We start from the raw sequence: 20724 nt of genomic DNA on the forward strand, positions 1-20724 counted from the left end.
TCTTTAACATCACTCAGAAAAAAAAACAAATGATTTTCAACAGAAAATAGGCAATGGAGAAGCAGGCACTTCTCACAAAAATAAAAATGGCCAATAGGTATACAAAAAAGATTCAAAAGCACTAGAAATCAAGGAAATGTCATGAAAACAATGACATTTTCTGTATAAAGGTGCAAAGATGACACATGGAAGGGGGAACCTGGAGCTCTGTCCCCGTTGGTGACAGTGTAAACTGAGCCACTTTCCCTGGAGGATAATTTGAAAATTTCTATTCAAGACCCTAAACATTATTACCCTCCAGAAATTCTACTTCTATGAATTCAGTCCAAAAATGCTTGCACGAGTCCATTAAAATGTATATATAAGAAAATTCACCTCTGCGGTGGCAATAATTAATATACATCCAGCTATTAAAAATGATGATGCCAGGATATATTTACTGCCACAGAAATATGCCCCCAATATAGTAAGTGACAAAAGACTATCTAGTATGATTCCACTTTTTAAAATGTTTACATGCATAAAAAAGTATAAAAAGCAACAAACCAGAATGTTTTGGGTGGCAAATTAAAGACTTTTCTTAATATCTGTCATCCAAATTATTACAGAAAGAATGTGATTTCCTTTGTAATCATGGAGAAGTGATATTTTCATTTATTTATATTTAAATCTCTTTTCCTTTTCTTATTTTTTCTCCCATATGTGTCCCATGTAGGCTAGAATCCCTTCCTCTTGAGGGAAACCAGCCCATTTTTCAGAAGTGCACTACATAAAGCTGCCCCATCTTCCTTTTATTTTAAGAGATCTGGAGACACTTTTATTTCAAATTGTTTTATTGTTCTCAGAATATATGTTTTTTAATATATGAAATTGAGGAAAAGACAAAGGAAAGGCTGACTCCCCACCCTCCTGGGGCTACTCTTCCAATTTTTGCTGCTATTGTTATGTATCAATATTCACTGGGTAATAAATAGATGGGCAGCCCCTTAGATCCTTTTATCTCTTTCTCATAATCCTACTTCATTCCTTCATTCACTTATTTTTAAAAGGGTCATGTGTACAAATATATAGTTCAGAAAAATTTCAAATGTAACTACCTATAAAAGTATGTGGCAAAATCCCATTCACAGTCTTATTCTCCTTCCACAGCCAAACACTTTTAATTGGTTTCTTATATATCATTTCAGAATTTATCTTTGCAAATACACATGTATATTCTTATTCTACTCTTCTCTCTCAACACAAAAAAATAGCATACCACACATACGATGCCATTCCTTCTTCCTTTTAAAAAATACATACAATATATCCGAGTTCTTCTACAAGAGTACAGAGGTCTTTCTCATTCTTCTTTGCAACTGCACAGTATGCATAATTTGGATGTACCACAGTTTACTTAACCAGTTGCCTGGAGTGCGGGGAGTTAAAGGCAGCACTTCCGCCTTACTTCCGCCTCGCTAGTCGATCGGCCATGATCTCTTCCCTCTGGTTGGATCCCACAGCTTATGACAGAAACGGGCGCCCAGTGATGACAACATCAAGCCGCCAGCGGCGGCGGTGGCGGCCGGGAGACTGGGAGGGCTTCCGGGGCTGCCTGTCTGAGTGCAGAGCTGCTGTCATGGCGGCCGCTCTGTGGGGCTTCTTTCCCATCCTGCTGCTGCTGCTATCAGGGAATGTCCAGAGCTCGGAGGTTCCCGGGGCTGCTGCTGAGGGATCGGGAGGGACTGGGGTCGGCATAGGAGATCGCTTCAAGATTGAGGGGCGTGCAATTGTTCCAGGGGTGAAGCCTCAGGACTGGATCTCGGCGGCCCGAGTGCTCGTAGACGGAGAAGAGCACGTCGGTTTCCTTAAGTGAGCATCCTGAGGGCAGCGGGAAAAAGGCTGGGGTGGAGGCCGGACAGGGACCCCACCAGGAGAGTTAAGTGTCAGGACGGGACAACGTCGCTGTCTCAGACTGAAGGGTAGGGTGCCGCTAACGGTCTATGCCGGGAGACCTTGGGAGGCAGTCGGATGCTTTCCCTTTCCTGGTCCTGTACTTCTGGAATGAGCATGGCAGGCGCTCACTCCCTGCCATGGTCAGAGCATGGAGTCAATTATTTTCAACCTTATTTTGGCCCCATGTGGGGACGATCATTCCTGGGCCCTGGGGACAGGTGGACCCTTATTAGTCTCTTGTTGGATTCTTTTATATCTCATCTGGTTTCCCTAGAACCTAGTCGTTTTTTGCATTCACTTCAGTCTTTTGGTAGCTTGTTACTATGTAGAAAGATGCGACACAAGTGGGAATTCTCAAAACCCAAAGGGCTTCTAGTGACGACATAGACTGGGAGGCTAAGGTTACTGCTTCTAAAATTAATAGGCCCTGAAATCCCTAATCAAAGCACTTTTTTTTTTGGCTTGGAGGTGGGATTGTTCTTCTTTTTTACACTTGAATTCATCGAGGGATTTGCTATATCACACTTGTCATTTATGTGAGACTAGGATTTCTCTACATTGCTTTCTTGCTTCTGTCCTTTCGTGCTATTAGTGGAAGTGGGTTTTCTGTCTATATTAAAAGACAGGATGAATTTGTTAGCACTAGTTTTGCAGCAGCCTGCTTTTGAAATGTCTAGGCACACGTATGTTGTTTTAAATCTTTCCACCCTTACTTGGAAGGTGAAACTGTAAACTGAAAGAAAATAATTAGGAAGTGTTTCCTTTGGTGGGTTCGTACACCAGCAAATGGTATCTGAAAATCAGACAACTTAAATGTGGACATTTAAATCCAAATCAGATTTACATATTTGTTCAGATCATCTAAGTGCCCTTGAGTGGTAATTCCAACCTCAGATTAATAAATAGTGACAAATTTACAACCAGTATTTTACTGCCATCTGTCATTAAGAATCTGGCATTAGGGCATTCTTTAGAGTTTACCCTAATTAATGATGTTTTAATATAAAGTTCTCACTAAGCTTTAGGAATGAGCCTTAATTGACCATTTGGCCACTCTTCTGTATACAGTTCTTTTAAAAAGCATTTAATTTCTGTTTAAAAATAGTATATTAGAAACAAAGTAGGAAAACAACCCTTAATGTTTCATTGTATCTTTTTTTTTTTTTTTTTTTGAGACAAGTTCTTGTTCTGTTACTCAGCCTGGAGTGCAGTGGCGAGATCATAGTTCATGGCAGCTTTGAACTTCTGTACTCAAGTGATCCTCCTGTCTCAGCCTCCTGAGTAGATAGGACTACAGGCGGACGCCACCATGTCCAGCTAATTTTTTTATTTTTTGTAGAGACAGGGTCTTGCTATGTTGCCCAGTGTGGTCTCAAACTCCTGGCCTCAAGTGATATTTCTGCCTCAGCCTGTCACATGTTTGGGATTATAGGCGTGAGCCATGGCGCCTGCCATTTTTCCACCTTCTTTTGGAATCATATGACTTAGGTTTTTACTAGTAAAATACAACATGTAGTAGTTTATATCCTGCCTTTTTCACTTAATATTTTTGAACAGCTTTTGATACCATTTCATGTTCTTTCATTTGTATGTAGAAAGGTTGATGGAGAATTTCCAGGCACGGTGGCTCATACTTGTAATCTTAGCACTTTGGGAGGCTGAGGTGGAAGGATCGCTTGAGCCCAGGAGTTTCAGACCAGCTGGGGCAACATAGTAGGACCCCATCTCTACAAAAAATAAATAATTAGCCAGGAGTGGTGGTGTGCACCTGTAGTCCAAGCTACTCAGGAGGCTGAGGTGGGAGGATCGCTTGAGCCGAGGTGGTCGAGGCTGTAGTGAGCTGTGATCATGCCATTGCATTCCAGCCTGGGCTACAGAGCAAAACCCTGTCTCTCAGGAAAAAAAGAAAGGTTGATGGAGAATTAATATGAGGAGTTTATGGTGATAATCTTATTGGGAAAGGGGTAGGTAATTTGTATTGTAGCTGTTTTGCATGACTAGCACACAGTTTTGACTTACATTTGTGCTTATTGGAGGTGGCTTAGGACTTGGTTAATGGAGATAAAGGGAATTGGGCCTGAAGACTCCTCATGCCATTTCTTGCTATCGTCACATTGTATATAAGCCATAATTTATTTAACCACTCCTCTGTTTTTGGACAGGTGGTTTTCAGGTGTGTTTGTTTGTTTACATAGTAATATTCTATACTTTTTTGCACTTTTTATTATAGAAATTTTCAAGCATGCATAAATAGAATGGCATTCTACTGTTTTGTTTTGTGTCTTTTGTGTACCTCATTAATTTTTTTCTGAAATATTTTTAAATGGTTCTAAGCATAATAGGATTTTACTTGTAAAAGCATTATTATGTATCTCCAAAAAATAAGGACTTAAACAAAAACCACATTACCATTATTGATTCAACAAAATAATCATGCCTTAATATCATCTAACAGTCCCATTTTTATGTTTCCTCAGTTATCTCAAAAATGTTTTTATATAATTGTTCTTTCAAATCAGGATCCAATAAGGCCTACATTTTGTAGAGTACGTTTTTAAGGACAAATTTTAAATTTTGTATTGCAAACTTTATGTTATTTTTCTTAAGTAAAATATTTACCTTAGGATGATAAATGTATTTTCTTTTTCTTTTTTTGAGACAGAATCTCGCTCTTTTGCCCAGGCCGGAGTGCAGTGGCGCTATCTCGGCTCACTGCAAGCTCTGCCTCCCGGGTTCACGCCATTTTCCTGCCTCAGCCTCCCGAGTAGCTGGGACTACAGGCGCCCGCCACTGCGCCCGGCTAATTTTTTGTATTTTTTTAGTAGAGACGGGGTTTCACCGTGTTAGCCAGGATGGTCTCGATCTCCTTGACCTCGTGATCCGCCTGCCTCGGCCTCCCAAAGTGCTGAATTACAGGCGTGAGCCACCGCGCCCGGCCAATATATTTGCTTTTTCTTTAATTATTTCTGATATTATTTGTGTTCCACTGTCATCAGTTTGTTTTTTTCTGGATCTGAAAATATGTTTTGAAATTGGTTCAGTCAGGGCTGGGTATGGTGGCTCACACCTGTAATCCTAGCACTTTGGGAGGCCGAGGCAGGCAGATCACCAGAGGTCAGGAGTTGGAGACCAGCCTGGCCAACATGGAAAAACCCCGTCTCTACTAAAAATACAAACAAAAATCAGCCAGGCGTACTGGCGGTAGTCTGTAATCCCAGCTACTAGGGAGGCTGAGGCAGGAGAATCACTTAAACCCAGGAGGCAGAGGTTGCAGTGAGCAGAGATCACCCCGCTGCACTCCATCCTGGGTGACAGAGCAAGACTCTGTCTCAAAAAAAAAAAAAGAAAGAAAGAAATTGGTTCAGTCAGGGTCCCATTAAGAAGTAGAAGATGCATTCAAATTAGAGTAATTCAAGGATAATTTAATGAAGGGATCAAACAGTGTAGTCATGGTGTTGGGAAACAGCCAGATTGTGCAGTACCCTGGAGCTTACAACCTCAAGGTTATTATCACCACCTCTAATCCTGAAGGAAGAGGAGAGTAGAGGTTACTGGAACTTTGAAGGGAAGAAAAGCCTGCATTGAAAGACACAAACCAGTCCCTTGACACAGCCAGTCAGAAGTGGCCTGTCAGTGAGAGAGGGGCGGGGGAATACACTAAGCTCATTTTCTTTCCTTCTTCTAGTCTGCAAAGAGGAGAAAGGTAGAGACTGGATCTAGAGGGCAAGTGGAACATAACCAGCCCAGGCATAAGTTAACTTGTTTCCATTTCAATTCTGGCTTAGTTTAGTGTGTGCTTTGGAGTAACACTTTTTCATCCTAACTTTTTTTTTTTTGAGACAGAGTCTCGCTCTGTCACTCAGGCTGGAGTGCAATGGCACAATCTTGGCTCATTGCAACTTCCGCCTCCCAGGTTCAAGTGATTCTCCTGTCCCAGCCTCCCGAGTAGCTGGGATACAGGCACGTGCCACCACACCCGGCTAATTTTTGTATTTTTGGTAGAGACGGTTTTACCGTCTTAGTCAGGATGGTCTTGTCATCTTGCTTTTTAGCAACTGTTGTGGATATCATCAGTATCAGTTATTCCTTTAACTATGAAAGAGCCTATGAGGATTTAAGAAGCATTATTTTAATATATTATTACGATATTGGGAATTCTCTGATACAGTTGGTCGTTTTAGAACCATTTGTTTTCCTGAAACATAAACTTTTTTTCCCCCTCAGAATAGTAGTTTCTCATTTTTCAAACAAATTAATTTTGATCTGTGAAATGAAATTATTAGCTCTCGATAGGATGGTTTTCTAAGTCTAGGAAGTTTAGAAGAAATCAGTAAGGAAAAGATGGATATTTTTAACCACATAAACATTTTAAACTTCTAGTAACCAAAGTAAATGGGAATTATTTATAGCAAATAGAACAAATGGTACTTAAATACCTTTTATTATTTGTTAAAAAGAACAGAAAACCGGCCGGGCTCAGGGGCTCACGCCTGTAATCCCAGCACTTTGGGAGGCCGAGGCGGGCGGATCACGAGGCCAGGAGATCGAGACCATCCTGGCTAACATGGTGAAACCCCGTCTCTGCTAAAACAAAAAATTAGCCAGGCGTGGTGGGGGGCGCCTGTAGTCCCAGCTACTCCGGGGGCTGAGGAAGGAGAATGGCGTGAACCCGGGAGGCGGAGCTTGCAGTGAGCCGAGATCAGGCCACTGCACTCCAGCCTGGGCAACGGAAACAAACAAACAAAACTAGAAAACCAAAAATTGCAGATTAAAACTAGAACAAAATGCCTTTTTTTTTTTTTGGAGACGGAGTTTTTGCTCTGGTTGCCCAGGCTGGATGGCTCACTGCAACCTCTGCCTCCCGGGTTAAAGCAATTCTCCTATCTCAGTCTTCTAAGTAGCTGGGATTACAGGCATGCGCCACCTCGCCTGGCTAATTTTGTATTTTTGGTAGAGACGGGGTTTCTCCATGTTGGTCAGGCTGGTCTCCAACTCCCAACCTCAGGTGATCCGTCCGCCTCGGCCTCCCAAAGTGCTGGGATTACAGGTGGGAGCCACCACGCGCGGCCTGCCATTTTTAATAGTAAGAAATTGTTGGGGGTGACTGGCAAAATTGGAATCCTAATATTGTAATAATAATGTATATTCAATGAAGACATGGCTTTAGAATGGGAATTGTGTTTCTGTCACCTGTCATCTCTACCCATAGAAGGAAAATAATTACTATATCAGGCTTCTCTGCTACTCTGGAGTGGTCTTGGGTATTTTCAGAACCTATTCAGTGTAATTATAGAAACTGAAGGCCGGGCACAGTGGCTCATGCCTGTAATCCCAGCACTTTGGGAGGCTGAGGTGGGTGGATCACCTGAGGTCAGGAGTTCGAGACCAGCCTGGCCAACATGGTGAAACCCCGTCTCTACTAAAAATACAAAAATTAGCCGGGCATGATGGGGCATGCCTGTAATCCCAGCTACTCCGGAGGCTGAGGCAGGAGAATCGCTCGAACCCAGGAGGCGAAAGTTGCAGTGAGCTGAGATCCTGCCATTGCACTCCACTCTGAGCGTCGCAGCGAGACGACTCCGTCTCAAAAGAAAAAAGAAAAGAAACTGAAGCATAGGACAGCTTTCGCCAAAGTTTTGTTTGTTTATTTGCCAGTTGCTTTTAATGCCATTTTTCGGGAGAGTCGATTTGGGAATTAGCAAATAAGAAAAGACTAAGCTGTTGATCAGTAGTAGCTAAACATGATTTTCATTTTTCCAGGACAGATGGGAGTTTTGTGGTTCATGATATACCTTCTGGATCTTATGTAGTGGAAGTTGTATCTCCAGCTTACAGATTTGATCCCGTTCGAGTGGATATCACCTCGAAAGGAAAAATGAGGTGAGGGCACTTGATTTAATTTTTGCCGTAAGCTAGGTTACTGAATACCTTAGTATATATTCCTTTTAGAATTAATAGTTTAGATGGAAAATTCTTTTTATTTAAACTACAGCTATTCCTTAAAACACTTAAAATATCCTCATGTTTATTTAATCTGAACATTGAAAAAATTGTAAAGTTGAGCTTCTTGCTCTGGCTTAAAATTTATTTTAAAGCTCCTAATATGATTACATAAAGAAAAGGTAAGATTACTTACTATAGGAGCTAAAGCGCTATGAAAGTTATAATTGAAATATGATTAATAAGTTGGAAATAATTTAACTTTTCTAAATTAGAAATACTATTCATCACCTGTTTTTCACTGGGATATTTTGATAATGCCTCTTATTACCTATTTGATACTTCACTGATCTAGAAATTTCTGTGGTCCTTTCTTTATGGAATCTTTTATGTTCAATGGAAATGTAGTATTTCTAGGGAAAACAATTGAGGTGAAAAGAACTATAGTTTAATTTAGACTGTGAGTGTTGAATAGCAAAACTTATTTGAAGTTGAAACATTCTTGTAGATCTCTATAGTCTTCAGAGTCAGCTTCCCATTATAATAGAACACATTTATTTATTTTTTTTGTTGTCTCATGGCAATAGCATCCTCTGTGGTCAAATCTGACCAGGAAATATATGAAGCAACTTTTAAGTGGTAATATCTCTTCTTTAAGCTATGAAATATGACTCTATGTTGCAGTAATAAAGCACAGGTCATGCAAAGGCTAAAACAATTTCTGGAGGTGGAGGACTAATAAATAATTTTACCACTGATCTTTTTGGTGTCTGCCCAGCATATTTAGACTGACTTGTAGAGACTCAAAATTGAGCTGACACATGTTCAGTTAGTACCATAGTATTTACATTTGAGTTAGTGTTTACTCCTAAAATTTGTTTCTTCTTTCTTTGCTTTCTTTGACATTGCAAGTTTTAAAAATGTAATATGTAAATATGCCATAATTCAAATAGAATGAGTCACATATGGAGTTGTCCCATCCTTTATCTTAGCTGCATGTTAGTCCATTGATGGATTTACCATCATTTATATAACCGGCTCCTATTGATAGACATATAGTGATTTCTTTCTCTTAGCATGTATACTAAACAGAGACAGTTATCAAGAGAATGTTCTTTTTTTTTTTTTTTTTTTTGAGACAAAATCTTGCTCTGTTGCCCAAGCTAGAGTACAGTGGTGCAATCTTGGTTCATTGCAACCTCTGCCTCCCAGGTTCAAGGGATTCTCGTATCTCAGCCTCCCAAGTAGTTGGGATTACAGCTGCATGCCACCATGCCTGTCTGATTTATTTATTTATTTATTTATTTTTGAGATGGAGTCTCACTCTGTCACCCAGGCTGGAATGCAGTGGCGTGATTTTGGCTCACTGCAACCTCCGCCTCCTGGGTTCAAGCGATTCTTCTGCCTCAGCCTCCTAAGTAGCTGGGACTACAGGCACCTACCACCACGCCCGGCTAATTTTTGTATTTTTAGTAGAGATGAGATTTCACCATATTGGCCAGGCTGGTCTCGAACTCCTGACCTCGTGATCTGCCCACCTCCCAAAGTCCTGGGATTACAGGCGTGAGCCACTGCACCTGGCCTGATTTTTTTATTTTTAGTAGAGACAGGGTTTCGCCATGTTGGCCAGGCTAGTCTCAAACTCCTGACCTCAAATGATCTGCCCACTTTGGCCTCCCAAAGTGCTGGGATTACAGATGTGAGCCACTGCGCCTGTCCAAGAGAATATTCTTGATATTATCAGGAAAGTAATACTCTAATGCCACTAATAAATATATTCTTAAAAACAAATTACTTTTCCACCCTACTTTGTAGAGAGACAAAGTCTTGCTATGTTGCCTAGGCTGGAGTGTAGTGGTTTTTCTCAGGTGCAATCATAGCCCGCTACAGCCTCAAATTGACCTTTAGCAATCTTCCCACCTCAGCCTCCTAAGTAGCTGGGATTACAGGCATACACCGTGTCCAGCTTCTTCCTTATTTTTGAAGTTATTGTCTTAGAATATTTTTTTTGTCCAAATTCTGATGACATTTCTTGCTTTTGGCTATTTAGCGTAAGGGCAAAGCTTCACTTAGAAGGTAGCACCTTGCATATCTGTTTATACATTTTTTTTGATGGAATAGATTGTTTCAAAGTAGATGAATTTTTTAAAGTATTGACTTTCTCGTGTCTTTTTGGAAACATGAGGATTTAAAAAAATGTATATATAGGCCAGGTGTGGTGGCTCATGCCTGTAATCCCAGCACTGTGGGAGGCTGAGGCAGTTACATCACTTGAACCCAGGACTTTGAGACTAGCCTGGGCAGCATAGTGAAGACCCCGTCTCTACCAAAAAAAAAAAGGTTAAAAACTTAGCTGGACATGGTGGCACATGCTTGTGATCCCAGCTACTTAGTAGGCTGAGGTAGGAGAATCACTTAAGCCCGGGAAGTTGAGGCTGCAGCAGTGAGCCATGACTGTACCACTGCACTCCAGCCTGGGCAACAAAGCGAGATCCTGTCTCAAAAAAAAAAAAAAAATATATATATATATATATGTGTACATATATGTGTGTGTGTGTGTATGTATACATATATGTGTATATATAAAGTTCTTTTATATTAAATCTGTGCCTTAAAGGGCTTATTCATGACTTTTTGTATATTTTAGAATTGTAAGCTTGGAAATGGGGGGGGTATGTGGATCACAGTATATGTTATATATACTGCTTTAAACATTTTATTTATATTGAAAACACAATATTGGAGGGAATGAAAGCTGTTACACAAAAGGGAATACTTGTATTTTTTTTTAATCCATTTTACTCTGGTTAAATTCTGAATAAAGTAGTTTCAGCAAATAGGAATATTGTTTTAAATATAGACGGTCCCCAGCTTACAATGGTTCGACTTATAATTTTTTTTTTTTTTTAATTTGGGACAGAGTCTCACTCTGTCACCAGGCTGGAGTGCAGTGGCGTGATCTCGGCTCACTGCAACTTCCGCCTCCTGGGTTCAAGTGATTCTCCTGCCTCAGCCTCCTGAGTAGCTGGGACTACAGGCACGTGCCACCATGCCCAACTAATTTTGTATTTTTAATAGAGGCAGGGTCTCACCATGTTGGCCAGGATGGTTTCGATCTCTTGACATCGTGATCCACCTGCCTTGGCCTCCCAAAGTACTAGGATTACAGGTGTGAGCCACCGTGCCCGTCCCTCAACTTAGAATTTTTTGACTTTACCATGGTGCGAAAGCAATACACAGTAGAAACCATACTTTAAGTACCCATAACCACCATTCTTTTTTTTATGCTTAGTACAGAATTTAGTAAGTTACATGAATTAAATAAGTTTCTTATTATAAAATGGGCTTTGTGTTAGGTGATTTTGCCACCTGTCGGCTAATGTAAGTATTCTGAGCACTTTTAAGGTAGGCTAAGCTAGGCTGTGTTGTTCTGTGGGTTAGCTGTATTAAATGCATTTTTGACTTACAGTATTTTTCAACCTATAATGGGCTTATCAGAATGTAAATCGACGAGCAACTGTATAAAGTTTTTGTTGCCTTTTTACCTTGGGTGAAGAGTACTTCCTGCTTTAGCACTTACAAACTGGTTGTAGCAGTGGGATTCATGTTCTCAGATACATTCCTGATGATTGGATGTCTGAAGCATAGGTTAAATTAAAAAAAAGAAAAAATTATTTAAAAATTATTTTAATAATTAGGGATAGGGGCCGGGCGTGGTGGCTCACACCTGTAATCCCAGCACTTTGGGAGGCCGAGGCGGGCAGATCACGAAGTCAGGAGTTTGAGACCAGCCTGACCAACATGATGAAACCCCATCTCTACTAAAAATACAAAAATCAGCTGGGCGTGGTGGCGTGCGCCTGTAATTCCAGCTACTCAGGAGGCTGAGGCAGGAGAATCACTTGAACCCGGGAGGCAGAGGTTGCAGTGAGCTGAGATTGCGCCACTACACTCCAGCCTGGGCTACAGAGCGATATTTCGTCTCAAAAAAATAAAAATAAAAAATAATTGGCCAGGCGCGGTGGCTCACGCTTGTAATCCCAGCACTTTGGGAGGCCGAGGCGGGTGAATCACGAGGTCAGGAGATTGAGACCACGCTGAAACCCCGTCTCTACAAAAAATGCAAAAAATTAGCCAGGCGTGGTGGCAGGCGCCTGTAGTCCCAGCTACTCGGAGAGGCTGAGGCAGGAGAATGGCGTGAACCCGGGAGGCGGAGCTTGCAGTGAACCGAGATTGCGCCACTGCACTCCAGCCTGGGTGACAGAGCGAGACTCTGTCTCAAAAAAAAAAAAAAAAAAAAATAATAATAATAATAATAGGGGGTGGGACAGAGTAGAGAACAAAGTGGGATTCATATAAGATCCTAATTCTTTTTTGTGTGTGTGTGTCTGTGATGGAGTCTTACTCGGTCACCCAGGCTGGAGTGCAGTGGCGCACCGTCAGCTCACTACAATCTCCACTTCCTGAGTTCAAGTGATTCTCCTGCCTCAGCCTCCCAAGTAGCTGGGATTACAGGCACGTGCCACCATGCCTGGCTAATTTTTGTATTTTTAGTGGAGGCAGGATTCACCATGTTGGCCAGGCTGGTCTCAAACTCCTGACCTCGAATGATCCACCCACCTTGGCCTCCCAAAGTGCTGAGATTACAGGCATTAGCCACTGTGCCCAGCCTTGACCAATATTTTATAAGCATGCAGCATGCATGATAAATTAGTTTTGAATATATGTGGGATTTTCATTTCTGACATTTTGGCAGAGAAATGCTGGATAAAAATATGAGAAACATTTTCTTATATTAATAAATGCATAGCTCTCCCCAAACAAAGGAAATCCCTCGGGATAACCTATAAACCACTTCCCCACCTGGAGATTTTAATATTCTCTAACCCAAAAGGCTTAGATTTAATTAGCATTGTGCAGGGAGGTGGCAAGCCATGGGCTTGCTTGGAGTCAGAATTAGATCTAAAACTTGGTCCTCCCTTTGACCTTTGGTACTAAAATGCAGAAGGCCCTGGATTTTCAGAGGGAAAAGTCTGATGCTGGCCTTTGGGGGAAAAAGTCTCCCCTGAAAACTGATAGTTATGCTCCTATACTCATTACAATTTGGGGTATGAATTTATTACTTTCTGCATAATCCAGGAACTTCCAAGCTAAGCAATGAACAAAATAGTTTGTTTATAATTCTCAAATTCCTGGCAGTAACAAACGCATAATCTCTCTGGAAGGAGATACCCTTTGTATCTCTTTATTTAAATAAAGGTAAATAAAGTCTACTAGACTTACAAAGAACCCAAGAAAACAGTCTACATTGAGTCAGCAAATAAATCAGACCTCTAAGAACTTTAAATAGTAGAATTATTAGATATAGATTGTAAAATAATTTAATGTATATTTAAAGTACTTAAGGAAATAAAAGACTGCCATAGAAATGATATACCAAAATAGGCTATAGACATTTGAAAAAAGAATAGAATAGAACCTCTACAATGAATATAGGCATTGAAATGTACAACTAAATGGATGCATTAAGAAACTGAGCAGAAGTTTAATGAAGTGGGAGATAGATCAGAAAAAAAATTTCCCAACACAGCAATGACAGTGAAATAGGGGAGGCAGTTTTCAAAAAGTAAAATGGATCATATGTAAACATGGATGAGAATTTTGATTAAAATTAATGCATCTTTGGTGAAAAAATGTAGTGTTACCTATAGCACTGTTGCAGTGCTTTCTTGCATTATAAAATTTTCTGGCAATATAGCCTTAAAAATTGGTTACATCCAATAATGCATTTCTTAGACCATCAAAAAAATAAAATCCAGTGTTTTTGTATGGTATAATGAAGTAAATTCATTACTAAATATAATCAAATAACTTTAGCACCAGAAGGATTCTAAAATAACTTTTGACATGAATAGAAGTTAGGGAACTGATTTAATCCCACTGGTCTAGGTAATGACAGAGCTGCAGCTAGAAGATTCCAAGTCTAGCGTTTTTTTCTGTGTTTTGCTGCATATTTTAGACATATAGATAAAGCTATTTTGGTCAGATTTTCAAGATCAAAAGTTTAGATTTTAAAGCATTTTGGAAAAAGCTGAAGGTGTGTATGAGGCATTGCTAATATAATATAAGCAGTTCTTTTAACCAGTAATGTTTTTAATGGAATTACTGTTGCTTTCCCCATGTTGCTTTATCAGAGCAAGATATGTGAATTACATCAAAACATCAGAGGTTGTCAGACTGCCCTATCCTCTCCAAATGAAATCTTCAGGTCCACCTTCTTACTTTATTAAAAGGGAATCGTGGGGCTGGACAGACTTTCTGATGAACCCAATGGTATGTATCAGGCTAAAATAAAGCACTTTACTAATACCTAATTTGCTTCTAGGCAGTGGAAACTTCAAACATCTGTGAGATAGAAAGCTGAGGTCAGATTGGTGGATGAAAGGGTAATTGTGAATAATTTGCAGATTTCAGAAGAATAGTGGCTTTGGGAATACGTAATAAAGAGAATATAATGAGAATTGCACTGTAGATTTGATTATTGAAATGTGTAATCGAAATTGGATAAATATTTCTAGGATGTTTTACATTTCAAATAGGATAAGAATACTCAGTAAGTCAGTCATACCTGGAGCTGTCTCATTCTTCATACTACCTGCATATTTTTTGTTTTTGTTTTGTTTTGGCTGTTTTTAGACGGAGTTTCGCTCTTGTTGGCCAGGCTGGAGTGCAATGGCGCAATCTCGGCTCATCACAACCTCTGCCTCCCAGGATCAGGCGATTCTCTTGCCTCAGCCTCCTAAGTAGCTGGGTTTTACAGGCATGTGCCACCATGCCCACCTAATTTTGTATTTTTAGTAGAGACAGAGTTTCTCCATCTTGGCCAGGCTGGTCTTGAACTCCTGACCTCAAGTGATCTGCCCGCCTCGGCCTCCTAAAGTGCTGGGATTACAGGCGTGAGCCACCACACCCAGCCATACTACCTGCATATTATTAGTCCATTGATGAATGTGCCATCATTTATTAACCAGCCCCTATTGATAGCACAAGTAAGGATTTCTTTCTCTTTTTTTAACATGTGTAGTGAACAGAAAAGTTATTCTATGGTAATTTAAGTAGTTGGCATTATGAAACCGATGTTATGATACTAATAATAAAACACTAATAGCATGCATTCTTTAAAAATTTGTTTTTATGTTTAATTATTATAGGTGCCTAATAGATGTACATTTATGAAGTACATGTGATGTTTTGATATAGGCATACGATGTGTATTAATCACATCAGGGTAATTGGGATATCCCTCACCTTAAGCATTTATGTTTTTTGTAAATGTTAGGAACATACCAATTCCACTCTTTGGTTGTTATTTTAAAATATACAATAAATTATTGTTGAGTATCATCAAGAAAACAGTTTTTAGAAACAAATCGACCTTTTCTTTTGCTGTTTTTAAAAATTGAATTGCTGTCTTAGAATTTAAGTAGGCCAGGCGTGGTGGCTCACGCCTGTAATCCCAGCACTTTGGGAAGCTGAGGTGGACAGATCACAAGGTCAGGAGTTCGAGACCAGCCTGGCCAACATGGTGAAACCTCGTCTCTACCAAAAACGTAAAAAGTTAGCCAGGTGTGGTGGCGGGGACCTGTAATCCCAGCTATTCGGGAGGCTGAGACAGGAGAACTGCTTGAACCAGAGAGGGTGGAGGTTGCAGTGAGCTGAGATTGCACCACCACACTTCAGTCAGGGGAACAGAGCAAGACCGTGCCTCAAAAAATAAAAATAAAAGAATTTATCTAAGTTTTGGTCATATTCCTTGCTGATAGCTATTTAGATCACACATGATCTATATTCAGAGGCTGTATATCCCCTAGGGAGGAATAAATTAGTACCTAGAATCTGTTATCAGAGATAAAGAGGCGGGGGGGAGACTGGATGGAAGAAGTCAGCAGTGAAACTCCAGAGCTTATTCACCTTCCATGTTCTCATTTCTGAAATTCCGTGGAAGTGTATCTAGTGCTCCAGTGCTTGATGCTTCTAGGTCATTTTTCAAAACTGGTCTGCTAAAGTAGGTCAGTTTTCCAAGAACCACAGTCATCTGAAAAGAGCAGTTAGCTTGCCATCAGATCACCAATCCCATTGCCAGACTATAGATTAAAAAAAAAAAAAAGGGAATAGATAGTTCCATTTGCAAACTATTTGTGTTAAATAACACAGTAAACTCTGCAAAAAGATAGGTGGGTGGCACAACTATGAAGTGAGGTGTCTATTATAAAGTCCAAACATACATACAGAAAACTTTTACATTCTATAATAGTCCACCATAGTCAGACAGATGGCACCTTGCTATCGTCAGAACTGGCTCAGTAGAATTGAGGTGGTTGCTACTAGTGTTATTGTATAGACAACATTTAAATCTTTAATTTCACCATTGGTTGTTAAGTGCAGTTTTTGTTCTATTAACTGTAAAGTGGGGGAAAAACATTTTCTGGATTTTTTTTTTTCTGCAGGTCATGATGATGGTTCTTCCTTTACTGATATTTGTGCTTCTGCCTAAAGTGGTCAACACAAGTGATCCTGACATGAGACGGGTAAGATGATGGTCCAGCTATGGATTTTTTTTTTTTTTTTAAGAGATAGAGCCTCTGTTGCTCAAGCTGGAGTGCAGTGGCACAATCAGTTTGAGTAGCCTCAAACTCCTGGGCTCAAGCTGTCCACCTGCCTCAGCCTCCCAAAGCACTGGGATTATAGGTCTGAGGCACCATGCCTGGCCCCATCTGTGGGTTTTTGAACCATATTGTGATGTTTGCTCTATCCTATCGTAGCTGGGTAGCTTGGTTTTTCTCAATTTTATTCTAGTTCCCAAGCCAAATTAATCTAGAGGTTGTATTAACACAGTATCATGTTTCTGGCTTTTAATTAGTTGCTTCCATTAGACTAGATAAATTGTTAGTTGTGCCTCATAAAGGCCTGGATCTCTTTATGTAGCTACAAGATCTTACTGCATCCTAGCCTCTTTGTGTGCCTTACTTTTTAAATAGCTGAAATGTACAATACTTCTGGTGTACTTAATCTAAATATTTTACAAAATGATTGCTCCTATGATCTGCCTTTACTTTGCAAAACTCTCTTCAGAGTACATACTCAGTTTATGTGTTCAGATGCACAGATAGACCAAGGGGGATGGGTAAGTAGAAGAGTGACCTTTGAATTCTGTTCCACAAAACCATACTGGTTCTACAGAGGGAGAGGATTTGCTAAGTAGGATGCTTCCAATTTAGTGCCACCACATTTTCTCTTTGAATATTGGCTTCTGTTTGAACTCTTCATTTTTTCAAAAAACCATCATGCATTTTTCCATTCAACCATCAACAAGTTATCTTTTGAGTTTCAACGTTCCCCATTTTATTTATTATATTGATGTGTTGACATTTTATTCATTCCTGAGTAAACATTTATCAATTTCTAGGGTCTAGATACTGGAGATACAGAAATGAATTATAGGCCATCCCTGTCATCAGTAGGCTCAGTCCAGTTAAATGTAGAAAATAGAATGGATTTATCAAATAGTCTTCTTGCTATCAGGGGATTTTGTGACTTTTTCTTTCCTTTTTTCTTAATAGAATTTTATCTTATTTCTTAAAGAAATAAGGTAAATAAAAATGTTTGCTAAGGTAGTAGGTGAGTACGTTCTGTGGAAGGTAATAAGGGGTATATTCAAAGCAGGAATGGCAGAAAAAGATTCATAGGAAAACAAAGGTTTTTGATATTTCAAAATGTTTTATTGGTAAATGTTTGCATTTTTGCTTCAGTATTAGACTGAAAGTAATACATCCTGTGCATTCCTTGTATATGTGAAGCCAATTAACTGTGGCATCAGTAGAAGGAAACGTCAGAAGTCACATTTGATTAAAAGTTCATTCCGGCCGGGCACGGTGGCACAGGCCTGTAATCCCAGCAGTTTGGGAGGCCAAGGCAGGTGGATCACCTGAGGTCAGGAGTTCGCGACCAGCCTGACTAACATGGTGAAACCCCGTCTCTACTAAATACAAAAAAATTAGCCAGGCATTGTGGCGCATGCCTGTAATCCGAGCTACTTGGGAGGCTGAGACAGGAGAATCACTCGAACCTGGGAGGCAGAGGTTACAGTGAGCCGAGATTGTGCCATTGCACTCCAGCCTGGGCAATAAGAGCAAAACTCCGTTAAAAAAAAAAAAAAAAGTTCATTCCTTGTAAAGTGCTTTGCACATAGTAAGCATCTTAAAAAGTTGATTCAAGAGCTTCAGAAGCTCTCTTCCTTGGCACTGCCTGCAGAGGTGGCACCATCTCCTACTTGGCATCATGGCTGCCCTTAGATCCTTTGTGAAGCCCATGATCATCAAAAAGAGAACCAAGAGGTTTATCTGGCACCAGTCAGACCAATTTGTCAAAATTAAGCTTAACTGGCAGAAACCCAGAGGCATTAACAGTGTTCGTAGAAGATTCAAGGGCCAGATCTTGATCCCCAACATTGATTATTGGAGCAGCAAAGAAACAAAAGTACTTACTACCCAGTGGCTTCTGGAAGTTCCTGATCTACAACATCAAGGAGCTGGAAGTACTGCTGATCTGCAACAGAGCTTACCGTGCTGAGATTACTCAGAGTGTTTCCTCCAAGAACCATAAAGCCATCTGGAAAGAGCAGCCCAGCCGGCCATCAGAGTCACTAGTCCCAATGCCAGGCTGCACAGTGAGGAAAAGGAATCAACGGCTCACGTGCATGTTTTATTTGTGTTTAAATAAAACCACAAAAACTGAAAAAAAAAAAAAGGAGCTTCAGAGTTGAACAGATTCAAAAATAGAGTTGATCTATGTTTGCAGGGACTCAAGAGCTGTTACCATATACATTTATTTCTTAATTATTGGGGCATGTTAACATATTTGATTTATGTTTATAATATTTCTTTCGCTAGCCTTATTTGTAAAAGCACCTTCTCCTTTAAAACTCAGGAATAAATTCTACCTTTGTGGGAAAAGCTCAAGCTAATATCCCAACAGTGTTCAATTTGAAATGGAAGCCTAGTGCTGTGGTGTGTGCCTATAGTCCCAGCTGCCCAGGAAGCTGAGGCAGGAGGATCACCTGAGCACTATCTCTTAAAAAAAAAAAAGAAAGAAAAAAATGAAAGAAATGATAGATAATATAGTATTTGCTATCTTTTTCATGTATGAATGGGCTAAAGTCAATTTTAAGTTCACTTTTAGAATGTCACTTAAAATTTAAATGAAGCAGATGTTACATTAATATTATATAACTACCAAACAGTACTTTATAGATTTTGGCTCAATTAAGGGGTAGGACAGATACTCAAAAGTGCCAAGTCCTATCCTGTTTTGCCAATGACTTCTTTGAAACAGTGTGTTGCTTGCTTTAGAGTCTAATTGAAGTCATGCAAGCCATACAGCATTCATAGATTTACTACTGAGGCTTATAAATGAACTCTTAGAAATACTGCACTTATTTTCCAAACTTTACTGATACCTTGATATATGGTTAAAAATTAATATTCTGGTTATATGCATCTGAAGGAAGCATGAACTTAAAAATGTACTCATTAGAACAATAAGAAAGCACTTTAATCAGAAAACATAAGATAGGAATATGATCAAATATATTCATTATCAAAAAAATGCTCTTTATTAAGACAAGCAGAATCACACGAAGGGGAACATCACACACGGGGCCTGTTGTGGAGTGGGGGGAGGGGGGAAGGATAGCATTAGGAGATGTACCTAATGTTAAATGACGAGTTAATGGGTGCAGCACACCAACATGGCACATGCATACATATGTAACAAACCTGCATGTTGTGCACATGTACCCTAAAACTTAAAGTATAATAATAAAAAAAAAGACAAGCAGAATCAAACCCTAGGCAATCATTTATTGGACATTTACTAAGAGTCAAAATGTCTAGTGGTATAAAGGAGATATGGAATATAGTTACTAATGACATATAGGTGAAGTACTATTGAGTACGATGTTGCATCATTGCTCAGAACCAGTACCTTTCACTTGTTCTACTCCTTTACTTTTTTCCTTAATAGGAAGTGTTAGGAGTTAAAAGACTCGAAGGATCCTACATATCATTGTGCCTTGTCTTCTTGCAGGAAATGGAGCAGTCAATGAATATGCTGAATTCCAACCATGAGTTGCCTGATGTTTCTGAGTTCATGACAAGACTCTTCTCTTCAAAATCATCTGGCAAATCTAGCAGCGGCAGCAGTAAAACAGGCAAAAGTGGGGCTGGCAAAAGGAGGTAGTCAGGCCGTCCAGAGCTGACATTTGCACAAACACGGCAACACTGGGTGGCATCCAAGTCTTGGAAAACCGTGTGAAGCAACTACTGTAAACTTGAGTCATCCCGAACGTTGATCTCTTACAACTGTATATGTTAACTTTTTAGCACATGTTTTGTACTCGGTACATGAGAGAACCCAGCTTTCATCTTTTGTCTGTATGAGGTCAATATTGATGTCACTGAATTAATTACAGTGTCCTATAGAAAATGCCATTAATAAATTATATGAACTACTATACATTATGTATATTAATTAAAACAGCTTAATCCAGAAATCAAACCGTCTTTCTTTTTTTTTTACTTAATGTTTCTTTTTTTCGGACAATTTTCTTCAATTATCTGAGGCTTGAAATTGACCTTTCCTCTTTAAAAGGGAGTGGTTGTTATTTTTAGACAGCATGCACATTGTTTTTTATGTGGCCACACATTTCAAAATTTTCAGTTCTGTGCCATTTAATTCCCTGATAATCGGAGGTGGAACCATATGTTGCTGATGTAGTTGCAATTTTTTATT

At 39.7% G+C, this 20724-nt stretch overlaps 1 protein-coding gene across 1 annotated transcript; it reads left to right on the forward strand.

Annotated features, from left to right (window-relative positions):
* The first annotated feature begins 1515 nt into the window (after nucleotides 1–1515).
* Nucleotides 1516–20490, forward strand: EMC7 (ER membrane protein complex subunit 7). Its single transcript, XM_003282285.3, has 5 exons — nucleotides 1516–1851; nucleotides 7696–7815; nucleotides 14070–14208; nucleotides 16383–16463; nucleotides 20020–20490. Exons 1-5 carry the CDS (start codon nucleotides 1529–1531, stop codon nucleotides 20170–20172), a joined length of 816 nt encoding a protein of 271 aa, XP_003282333.2. The 5' UTR covers nucleotides 1516–1528; the 3' UTR covers nucleotides 20173–20490.
* Nucleotides 20491–20724: the final 234 nt, after the last annotated feature.

The sequence above is a fragment of the Nomascus leucogenys genome, chromosome 6, assembly GCF_006542625.1.
Source record: "Nomascus leucogenys isolate Asia chromosome 6, Asia_NLE_v1, whole genome shotgun sequence".
In the NCBI taxonomy this organism is placed as follows: Eukaryota; Metazoa; Chordata; class Mammalia; order Primates; family Hylobatidae; genus Nomascus; species Nomascus leucogenys.

Coding starts and splice junctions, on each gene's coding strand:
- EMC7 (XM_003282285.3), top strand. CDS start 1,529: ATGACAACATCAAGCCGCCAGCGGCGGCGGTGGCGGCCGGGAGACTGG. Junction 7,816..14,069: donor ACCTCGAAAGGAAAAATGAG/GTGAGGGCACTT, acceptor TTGCTTTATCAG/AGCAAGATATGTGAATTACA. Junction 14,209..16,382: donor ACTTTCTGATGAACCCAATG/GTATGTATCAGG, acceptor TTTTTTCTGCAG/GTCATGATGATGGTTCTTCC.